This window comes from Oncorhynchus mykiss, chromosome 13 (assembly GCF_057628025.1).
Source record: "Oncorhynchus mykiss isolate SJ-2025 chromosome 13, ASM5762802v1, whole genome shotgun sequence".
Classification (NCBI taxonomy): Eukaryota; Metazoa; Chordata; class Actinopteri; order Salmoniformes; family Salmonidae; genus Oncorhynchus; species Oncorhynchus mykiss.
The window spans coordinates 12,960,001-12,972,500 of NC_143034.1; the positions used below are offsets into that span (position 1 = coordinate 12,960,001).

General features: G+C 44.5%; 2 protein-coding genes across 2 annotated transcripts in view; both read left to right on the plus strand.

The window, feature by feature from the left end:
- The window catches only part of LOC118936519 (cAMP-dependent protein kinase catalytic subunit alpha), a 25,665-nt gene that overhangs the window by 6,672 nt on the left and 6,493 nt on the right, over positions 1-12,500 (plus strand). Inside the window, exons 4-8 of the mRNA XM_090195212.1 lie at positions 747-845; positions 4,165-4,247; positions 6,988-7,114; positions 11,696-11,791; positions 12,118-12,240. Of these exons, the coding sequence (XP_090051338.1) occupies positions 747-845; positions 4,165-4,247; positions 6,988-7,114; positions 11,696-11,791; positions 12,118-12,240 (528 nt within the window). The remainder of the gene's footprint in view (positions 1-746; positions 846-4,164; positions 4,248-6,987; positions 7,115-11,695; positions 11,792-12,117; positions 12,241-12,500) is intronic.
- On the plus strand, positions 1,100-3,575 carry LOC149978706 (uncharacterized; the record flags this gene model as incomplete). Its single annotated transcript, XM_090194524.1, has 1 exon — positions 1,100-3,575. A coding segment is annotated over one exon (2,364 nt), but the record flags the coding sequence as incomplete, so codon positions are not given.

Here is a 12,500-nt window from a genome sequence, read left to right on the forward strand (position 1 = left end):
CAGTCCTGGGGAATCCAGATGAGTTAAAGTGTTAGGGCAGTGTTTCCCAGTCCTGGGGAATCCAGATGAGTTATAAAGTGTTAGGGCAGTGTTTCCCAGTCCTGGGGAATCCAGATGAGTTATAGTGTTAGGGCAGTGTTTCACAGTCCTGGTCCTGGGGAATCCAAATTAGTTATAAAGTGTTAGGGCAGTGTTCCCCAGTCCTGGTCCTGGGGAATCCAGATAAGTTATAAAGTGTTGGGGCAGTGTTCCCCAGTCCTGGGGAATCCAGATAAGTTATAAAGTTTTGGGGCAGTGTTTCCCAGTCCTGGGGAATCCAGATGAGTTAAAGTGTTAGGGCAGTGTTTCACAGTCCTGGGGAATCCAGATGAGTTATAGTGTTAGGGCAGTGTTTCCCAGTCCTGGGGAATCCAGATGAGTTATAGTGTTAGGGCAGTGTTTCCCAGTCCTGGGGAATCCAGATGAGTTATAAAGTGTTAGGGCAGTGTTTCCCAGTCCAGGGGAATCCAGATAAGTTATAAAGTGTTGGGGCAGTGTTTCCCAGTCCTGGGGAATCCAGATGAGTTATAGTGTTAGGGCAGTGTTTCCCAGTCCTGGGGAATCCAGATGAGTTATAGTGTTAGGGCAGTGTTTCCCAGTCCTGGGGAATCCAGATAAGTTATAAAGTGTACAATACATTGTTTCAACCTCTTTCTTCCCCTGTCTCTGTCTCTCTCTGTGTCTGTCTCTCTCTCTGTCTCTTTCAGGTTGTGAAGCTGAAACAGATAGAACATACTCTGAATGAGAAGCGTATTCTAACGGCTGTCAGCTTCCCTTTCCTGGTACAAGTAGAGTTCTCCTTCAAGGTACACACTATCTCTGTGTGTGTGTGTATACCAAACATTAAGAACACCTTCCTAATATTGACTTGCACCTCTCCCCCCTTTTCCCCTCAGAACAGCCTCAATGTGTCGGGGTATAGACTCTACAAGGTGTTGAAAGCGTTCCACAGGGATGCTGGCCCATGTTGACTCCAATGCTTTCCACAGTTGTCAAGTCGGCTGGATGTCCTTTGGGTGGTGGACAATTCTTGATACACACGGGAAACTGTTAAGCGTGAAAACCCAGCAGCGTTGCAGTTCTTGACACAACGGTGCACTCGTCACCTACTACCATACCCCCTACCATACCCACTACCATACCCACTACTGTACCCACTACCATACCCCCTAACATACCCACTACCATACCCCCTACCATACCCACTACCATACCCACTACTGTACCCACTACCGTACCCACTACTGTACCCACTACCATACCCACTACCATACCCACTACTGTACCCACTACCATACCCCCTACCATACCCACTACCATACCCACTACCATACCCACTACTGTACCCACTACCATACCCCCTACCATACCCCCTAACATACCCACTACCATACCCCCTACCATACCCACTACCATACCCACTACCATACCCACTACTGTACCCACTACCATACCCCCTACCATACCCACTACTGTACCCACTACCATACCCCCTACCATACCCACTACCATACCCACTACTGTACCCACTACCATACCTACTACCATACCCCCTACCATACCCCCTAACATACCCACTACCATACCCACTACCATACCCCCTACCATACCCACTACCATACCCACTACTGTACCCACTACCATACCCCCTACCATACCCACTACCATACCCACTACTGTACCCACTACCATACCCCCTAACATACCCACTACCATACCCCCTACCATACCCACTACCATACCCACTACCATACCCACTACTGTACCCACTACCATACCCACTACCATACCCACTACTGTACCCACTACCATACCCCCTACCATACCCACTACCATACCCACTACCATACCCACTACTGTACCCACTACCATACCCCCTACCATACCCCCTAACATACCCACTACCATACCCCCTACCATACCCACTACCATACCCACTACCATACACACTACTGTACCCACTACCATACCCCCTACCATACCCACTACTGTACCCACTACCATACCCCCTACCATACCCCCTAACATACCCACTACCATACCCCCTACCATACCCACTACCATACCCACTACCATACACACTACTGTACCCACTACCATACCCCCTACCATACCCACTACTGTACCCACTACCATACCCCCTACCATACCCACTACCATACCCACTACTGTACCCACTACCATACCCACTACTGTACCCACTACCATACCCACTACTGTACCCACTACCATACCCACTACTGTACCCACTACCATACCTACTACCATACCCCCTACCATACCCCCTAACATACCCACTACCATACCCACTACTGTACCCACTACCATACCCCCTACCATACCCCCTACCATACCCCCTACCATACCCCCTACCATACCCACTACCATACCCACTACTGTACCCACTACCATACCCACTACTGTACCCACTACCATACCCACTACCATACCCCCTACCATACCCACTACCATACCCACTACCATACCCACTACTGTACCCACTACCATACCCCCTACCATACCCCCTACCATACCCCCTACCATACCCACTACCATACCCACTACTGTACCCACTACCATACCCCCTACCATACCCCCTACCATACCCACTACCATACCCACTACTGTACCCACTACCATACCCCCTACCATACCCACTACCATACCCACTACTGTACCCACTACCATACCCACTACTGTACCCACTAATATACCCACTACCGTACCCCATAACCACTACCGTACCCCTACCATACCCCCTACCGTACCCACTACTGTACCCACTACCATACCCACTACTGTACCCACTACCATACCCACTACTGTACCCACTACCATACCCCCTACCATACCCCCTACCATACCCACTACCATACCCCTACTATACCCCCTACCTTACCTCCTACCATACCCACTACATTACCCCCTACCATACCCACTACCTTACCCCCTACCATACCCACTACCGTACCTCATAACCACTACCGTACCCCTACCATACCCACTACCATACCCACTACCATACCCACTACTGTACCCACTACCATACCCCCTACCAAACTCACTACTGTACCCACTACCATACCCACTACCATACCCCCTACCATACCCACTACTGTACCCCTACCATACCCACTACCATACCCCCTACCATACCCACTACCATACCCCTACCATACCCACTACTGTACCCACTAATATACCCACTACCGTACCCCATAACCACTACCGTACCCCTACCATACCCCCTACCGTACCCACTACTGTACCCACTACCATACCCACTACTGTACCCACTACCATACCCACTACTGTACCCACTACCATACCCCCTACCATACCCACTACCATACCCCCTACCATACCCCCTATAATACCCACTACCATACCCCTACCATACCCACTACTGTACCCACTAATATAGCCACTACCGTACCCCATAACCACTACCATACCCCCTACCATACCCACTATCATACCCACTACCATACCCTCTACCATACCCCCTACCGGACCCCCTACCATACCCCCTACCGTACCCCCTACCATACCTACTACCATACCCCATTCAAAGACACTGAAAACTTTTGTCCTACCCATTCACCCTCTGAATGGCACACATACACAGTCCATGTCCCAAAGCTCAACACTCCTTCTTTCACATGACTCCTCCCCTTCATCTTTAACCTGACTCCTCCCCTTCATCTTTCACATGACTCCTCCCCTACATCTTTAACCTGACTCCTCCCCTTCATCTTTCACATGACTCCTCCCCTTCATCTTTCACATGACTCCTCCCCTACATCTTTAACCTGACTCCTCCCCTTCATCTTTAACCTGACTCCTCCCCTTCATCTTTATCCTGACTCCTCCCCTTCTACACTGATTGAAGTGGATTTAACAGGTGACATCAATAAGGGATCATAGCTTTCACCTGGATTCACCTGGTCAGTCTATGTCATGGAAAGAGCAGGTGTTCTTAATGTTTTGTACACTCAGTGTACGTCTGTGTGTGTGTGTGTGTGTGTGTGTGTGTGTGTGTGTGTGTGTGTGTGTGTGTGTGTGTGTGTGTGTGTGTGTGTGTGTGTGTGTGTGTGTCAGTAACAGATCCTGTCTGTTCTGCAGGACAACACTAACCTGTACATGGTGATGGAGTATGTACCTGGTGGAGAGATGTTCTCTCATCTACGACGAATCGGCAGGTTCAGGTACGTCTTCACAGCAGAGCTGAGCAGTCTGAAATCCCACTCAATGCTCACGGAGCAGTCTGGCGCTCAACTCCTCGCTCACGGAGCGGTCTGGCGCTCAACTCCTCGATCACGGAGCAGTCTGGCGCTCAACTCCTCGATCACAGAGCAGTCTGGCGCTCATGTCCTCACTCACAGAGCAGTCTGGCGCTCAACTCCTCGATCATAGAGCGGTCTGGCGCTCAACTCCTCGATCATAGAGCAGTCTGGCGCTCATGTCCTCGATCACGGAGCGGTCTGGCGCTCAACTCCTCGATCATAGAGCGGTCTGGCGCTCAACTCCTCGATCATAGAGCGGAAGTGTCATCATTTAAAAGATAAACTTCTTGTTAATCCAGCCGCGTTGTCAGATTTCAAAAAGGCTTTACGGCGAAAGCACACCATGCGATTATCAGGGGACAGCGCCCCGCATACAAAAGCATTAAAACATTTTCCAACCAAGCAGATGCATCGCGAAAGTCAGAAATAGAGATAAAATAAATCCCTTACCTTTGAAGATCTTCATCTGGTTGCATTCACAAGGGTCCCTGTTACATCACAAATGGCCCTTTTGTTCGATAAAGTCCTTCTTTTATATCCCAAAAAAGTATGTTTTATTTGGCGCGCTTCATTCAATAATCCACCGGTTTCCGTTCGTTCAAAATGCATACAAAATTAATCCCAAATGTTACCAATAAACTTGGTCCAACTTATGTCAAACAACGTTCCTAATCAATCCTCAGGTACCCTAATATGTAAATAAACGATCAAATTTAAGACAAAAAATAGTATATTCAATACCAGAGATAAATAACCAAGTGCGTGCCCTCACCGGAGCGCGTCACAGTCATTTTCCAACCAAGCAGATGCGTCACGAAAGTCAGAAATAGAGATAAAATAAATCACTTACCTTTGAAGATCTTCATCTTTTTGCAATCTCAAATGTCCCAGTTACACAATGAATGGTCGTTTTGTTCCATAAAGTCCTTCTTTATATCCCCAAAAATGTCAGTTTATTTGGCGCGTTTGATTCAGAAATACACCTCTTCCAACTCGCCCAACATGCCTACAAAGGAATGTAAAAAGTTACCTGTAAACTTGGTCCAAACATTTCAAACAACGTTTCTAATCCAACCTCCGGTACGCTAATATGTAAGTACAATATGATTTTCTGGATTTATTTTCTCATTTTGTCTGTCATAGTTGAAGTGTACCTATGATGAAAATTACAGACCTCTCTCATCTTTTTAAGTGGGAGAACTTGCACAATTGGTGGCTGACTAAATACTTTTTTGCCCCACTGTATATCTCCTGTAGACATCTCCTTTAAACATCTCCCGTAGACATCTCCTGTAAACATCTCCTGTAGACATCTCCTGTAAACATCTCCCGTTGACATTTCCTGTAAACATCTCCCGTAGACATCTCCTGTAGACAACTCCTGTAGACATCTCCTGTAAACATCTCCTGTAAACAACTCCTGTAGACAACTCCTGTAGACATCTCCTGTAAACATCTCCTGTCAACAACTCCTGTAGACATCTCCTGTGTTGCTGCATGGGTTCATTGGTTGTCTTACTGTCTGTTACACAGGCTGTGACCTAGTTCTTGGTTGACTCATATCAACATCTGTGCATGTGGGGTAGGCTAAAGAAATACAACGGAATATAAATGCTAAAGTGCTGGGCAGAGCAAATGACTGGTGGCTGAGAGGCGGACATTTTTAAATATGCTCCTCGCTCCAGTCAAATTACTCACGCTCCGCTCCTCGCTCCACTACAGCTCCACTCCACTCACATCCTCTGCTACACACACACACACAAACACACACACACACACACACACACACACACACACACACACATACACACACACACACATACACATACACACACACACACACACACACACACACACACACACACACATATGCTACTGGATTGGGCTCGATTGTAGATTCTATCCAAATTCCATGTAAAATAATAAAATCAAGTTGATCCTCCTTTATTGTGTTCTACTGTATTCTATTTAGTTACTGTTGTACTGTTATCTATTCTACTGTATTCTATTTAGTTACTGTTGTACTGTTATCTATTCTACTGTATTCTAATTAGTTACTGTTGTACTGTCACTTATTCTACTGTATTCTATTTAGTTACTGTAGTACTGTCATCTATTCTACTGTATTCTATTTAGTTACTGTAGTACTGTCATCTAATCTACTGTATTCTATTTAGTTACTGTAGTACTGTCATCTATTCAACTGTACTCTATTTAGTCACTGTAGTACTGTCATCTAATCTACTGTATTCTGTTTAGTTACTGTAGTACTGTCATCTATTCTACTGTATTCTATTTAGTTACTGTAGTACTGTCATCTATTCTACTGTATGCTGTTTAGTTACTGTAGTACTGTCACTTATTCTACTGTATTCTGTTTAGTTACTGTAGTACTGTCATCTATTCTACTGTATTCTATTTAGTTACTGTAGTACTGTCATCTATTCAACTGTACTCTATTTAGTCACTGTAGTACTGTCATCTAATCTACTGTATTCTGTTTAGTTACTGTAGTACTGTCATCTATTCTACTGTTATCTTCTCTGCTTAGTTGCTTATTCATCTCTCTCTCTCTGTCCCTCTCTCTCTCTCTCTCTCTCTCTCTCTCTCTCTCTCTCTCTCTCTCTCTCTCTCTCTCTCTCTCTCTCTCTCTCTCATGTAGTGAGCCTCATGCTCGGTTCTACGCGGCTCAGATCGTTCTGACCTTTGAGTACCTGCACGCCCTGGACCTCATCTACCGAGACCTGAAACCGGAGAACCTTCTCATAGACCAGCAGGGCTACATACAGGTGACATAGCATGACATAGAGCTACATACAGATGACATAGGATGACCTAGAGCGTCATACAGGTGACATAGGATGACGTAAAGCAACATACAGGTCATTTAACCTGATGTAGGGTTAGAAACAGGTAACATAAACCGACATAAGGTTATGTACGGGCCTACACACATTAGGTTGTAATATTTTTATTGAGGATGTTATAGACGGGACAAAACCGAGGCGGGGAATCCAAGGATTGTTGACAACATGTAAACTATATTTCCTCTCCAAGTCTTTATTGAAAAAAGACAAATGTGCACAATAAGCACTTGTTGTTTCTCAAATACACTGCTTTCAGAAGGTATTCAGAGCCTTTGACTTTTCCAAAATGTAGTTACGTTACAGCCCTATTCTAAAATGAATTAAATAGTTTTTTCCTTCATCAATCTCCACACAATACCCCATAATGACAAAGCAAAATGTAGTTACGTTACAGCCCTATTCTAAAATGAATTAAATAGTTTTTTCCTTCATCAATCTCCACACAATACCCCATAATGACAAAGCAAAATGTAGTTACGTTACAGCCCTATTCTAAAATGAATTAAATAGTTTTTTCCTTCATCAATCTCCACACAATACCCCATAATGACAAAGCAAAATGTAGTTACGTTACAGCCCTATTCTAAAATGAATTAAATAGTTTTTTCCTTCATCAATCTCCACACAATACCCCATAATGACAAAGCAAAATGTAGTTACGTTACAGCCCTATTCTAAAATGAATTAAATTGTTTTTTCCTTCATCAATCTACACACAATACCCCATAATGACAAAGCAAAATGTAGTTACGTTACAGCCCTATTCTAAAATGAATTATATTGTTTTTTCCTTCATCAATCTACACACAATACCCCATAATGACAAAGCAAAACTGGTTTAGAGTTTAAAAAAAAGCTTTAATATCACATTTACATACGTATTCAGACCCTTTACTCAGTACTTTGTTGAAGCACTTTTGGCAATGATTACAGCCTTGAGTCTTCTTGGGTATGATGCTACAAGCTTGGCACACCTGTATTTGGGGAGTTTCTCCCATTCTTCTCTGCAGATATTCTCAAGCTCTGTCAGGTTGGATGGGAGTGTCGCTGCACATTTATTTTCAGGTCTCTCCAGAGATGGTTGATTGGGTTCAAGTCTGGGCTTTGGCTGGGTCACTCAAGGACATTCAGAGACTTGTCTCGAAGTCACTCCTGCGTTGTCTTGGCTGTGTGCTTAGGATAGTTTTCCTGTTGGAAGGTGAACCTTCGCCCCAGTTTGTGGTCCTGAGCGCTCTGGAGCAGGTTTTCATCAAGGATCTGTCTGTGCTCTGTTCATCTTTCCCTCAATCCTGACTAGTCTCCCAGTCCCTGCCGCTGAAAAACATCCCCACAGCATGATGCTGCCACCACCATGCTTCACCGTAGGGATTGTGCCAGGTTTCCTCCAGATGTGACGCTTGGCATTCAGGCCAAATAGTTCAATCTTGGTTTCATCAGACCAGAGAATCTTGTTTCTCATTTAGGTGCCATTTAGGTGCCTTAGGTGCCATTTAGGTTCCTTTCTGGGAAACCTCCTAGCGGTCTGTCATGTGCCTTTTACTGAGGAGTGACACCGCATTCTGCAGCGATACGACATCCCATCTGGTTTGCGCTTAGTGGGACAATGACCCAAAAACACACCTCCAGGATGTGAAAGGGCTATTTGACCAAGAAGGAGAGTGATGGAGTGCTGTATCAGATGACCTGGACTCCACAATCACCCGACCTCGACCCAATTGAGATGGTTTGGGATTAGTTGGAACGCAAAGTGGATGAAAAGCAGCCAACAAGCGCTCAGCATATGTGGGAACTCCTTTAAGACTGTTGGAAAAGCATTCCTCGTGAAGCTGGTTGAGAGAATGCCAAGAGTGTGCAAAGCTGTCATCAAGGCAAAGGGTGGCAACTTTGAAGAATCTAAAATATATTTTGATTTGTTTAACACTTTTTTTTGGTTACTACATGATTCCATTTGTGTTATTTCATAGTTTTGATGGCTTCACTATTATTCTACAATGTATAAAAGAGTACAAATTCTTGAATGAGTAGGTGTGTCCAAACGTTTGACTGGTATTGTATGTAAATACTGTATGTAAATAAGGTTTTTATTTTTTATACATTTGCAAAAATGTTTTCACTTTGTCACTCACTATGGGGTATTGTGATGTCACTATGGGGTATTGTGATGTCACTATGGGGTATTGTGATGTCACTATGGGGTATTGTGTAGAGATTGATGAGGAACCGTTTTATTTAATCCATTTTATAAAAAGGTCAAAGGATCTGAATACTTTCCCTGTATAGTACATCGTTACAGTCGTTGGTCAGCCAGTGGATTTTAGCCATATTAGCATAGACGTGACGAGCGAGAACACCTCAAAACAAGACATGGTATCAATAACAAGATAAAACTAGTTGAAACTAACCACCTACTAACCACATACTAACCACCTACAGACCACCTACTAACCACCTACTGACCACATACTAACCACCTACTGACCGCCTACTAACCACCTACTAACCACCTACTGACCACTTACTGACCACCTACTGACCACCTACTAACCACCTACTGACCATCTACTGACCACCTACTGACCACCTACTAACCACCTACTGACCACCTACTAACCACCTACTGACCACCTACTAACCACCTACTGACCACCTACTAACCACCTACTGACCACTTACTGACCACCTACTGACCACCTACTAACCATCTACTGACCACCTACTAACCACCTACTGACCACCTACTAACCACCTACTGACCACCTACTAACCACCTACTAACCACCTACTGACCACCTACTAACCACCTACTGACCGCCTACTGACCACCTACTGTTCCCCACACGGCAGCTTCTTGTCATTGTTGCTTTCTGGCCGTTCAGAATCACAACAACACAAGGCCTTCTGCCCCATCAACGCCCGCGCATCGTTTTTTTGTGCTGTTGTCAGACGTCTATGGTGTGAACCCCTTCCTGTGTTTGCTAACGTTGCCTTTCGAGGGAGATGCGGCCCAGTGGGAGTTCTTGTAGAACGGCAGAAAAAAAAGCCTTTATTTACATGTTGCATGTTTACATGTTACATGATGTTATGAGTGAATTTCACACTACTTTTGGATTATAATTGAATTTTATATGAATGTCCTGCTTAATGTAATGTTTGTGTCATCATCGCAAATCAACTGCAAATATACTTAAAAAAACACTTCAGCTTCAACCAGTAAAATGGCTCTTTGGCTAGCTTTTGCTACAGCCTATATCAATGAGTGTTAGCATTCTAGCTAATTTAAAAAATAAAAGAGAGCCGCAAACTCTCGGAGCTCAGATGCAAAAAATGTAATGTCCAACGTTTCGACAGCCAAGCTGTCTTTATCAGGGTATAATCACAAACACTGCGGGATGACTCGTTTATATAGTGTCAAAATACACAGGTGTCTGGAATCATGGCCAAGAGTGGCCTAATATCATTGGTTAATTATCAAATATTAAAATGCCATACAAAGCTTGTGTAGTCGAAAATGTATTTATGATCGTATGCTAATCCATTTGTTTGTATGCTGTTCTTTGTATGCCATTTTAATATTTGATAATTATCCAATGATATTAGGCCACTCTTGGCCATGATTACAGACACCTGTGTCTTTTGACACTATTAACAAATCATCCCTCAGTGTTTGTGATTATAGCCTGATGAAGACAGCTTGGCTGTCGAAACGTTGGTAATTAAATGTTTGCAACTGCGCTCCTAGAGTGTGCGGCTCTCTTTTATTTTCATGTTTTCTATTCCGCTCGCCAGCACCTCGTCTTAATAGGAGTGCGTTTATTTTTCTTCTAGAGCATTCTAGCTAACAACTGCTGCATCTAAAACAGTTATTTAGCAGAGATCACGACCAATTGTAAGCATATGAGAACCCCCCAAAAGTGTATTTGTTTGGAAGTAATATAAACTTAAATCAAAGCAAAGGGCGCAGATGGCAAAGGCTTTCTCACTGCCGCCAAGAGTTTTGCGCATCTTTGCTTGACGGCAGTGTGTCGTACTGGAAAGGGTTCTATTACATGCGCTTACTGTATATGTCTGAGGACCAGGATCTACAACAGTGGTTTATAGTGCAATCTCTGATGCCCCCTAGTGGAGAACAGTGGTACTTCAGATTCCGCTGTCGCTACTATTTAACTACTGCGTAACTACTGTGTCTTTATTACTAAATGTTTCCCTCCTCCTGTCTCTCTCTCAATTCAATTCAAAGGGCTTTATTGGCACGGGAAACATTTGGTAACATTGCCAAAGCAAGTAAAATAGATAATAAACAAAAGTGAGATAAGCAATCAAAAATTAACAGAAAACATTGCACTCACAGAAGTTTCAAAGGAATAGAGACATTTCAAATGTCATTATGGCTATGTACAGTGTTTATAACGATGTGCAAATAAATATGGGTTGTATTTTCAATGGTCTCTCTCCCTCTCTCTCTCTCTCTCTCTCTCTCTCCCCCTCTCTCTGTCTCTCTCTCAGGTGACAGATTTTGGTTTTGCTAAGCGTGTGAAAGGTCGAACCTGGACACTGTGTGGAACCCCAGAGTACCTGGCCCCAGAGATCATCCTCAGCAAGGTGAGCCGCAATGGAGGCCCAGTGGCATAGCACTGAATGGGATTCTGTGCAATTATTTTTATGGAATCAACATGGAGCCTAACGCTGTCCCAGTGGCTTAGCACTGAATGGGTTTCTGCACAACTACTTTACTGGTATCAAAATAGAGGAGGCAGCTGTCCCTGAGGCATTACTTTACTACAGACCTCAGTTACTTTCTCTCTCTACCTCCAAACCTCAATGTAACACTCAACATGTTAAATCTCCTCTCCCTCTTTACCTCCCTCCCTCATTTCCCTCCCCTCCCTCCCCCTCCCCTCCCCTCCTCCCTCTCTCTCCCTCTCCAGGGGTATAACAAGGCGGTAGACTGGTGGGCGTTGGGTGTGTTGGTCTATGAGATGGCAGCCGGTTATCCTCCCTTCTTCGCTGACCAGCCCATACAAATTTACGAAAAGATCGTCTCTGGGAAGGTGAGCTGGGCCAGTGTAACAGACATAAGTACGTGAGATCACTCCATAGCACTCCTATCGAATAGGATGCTTTTCTATAGCACGGCTGGTTGGCGCGTTGTTAAGGAGAGCGGTCACGTGTGTTAGCGAGGCTGAGGGCTCTGGGTTTGGGATAGTTTACCCGGAGTTGTAGTCAGAGAGAGGAAAAGCTAAACTAGCATACTGACTAGGTTTCACTAGGTTGTGTTGCAAGTGGCACCTTTCCCTGTGTGAACTACTTT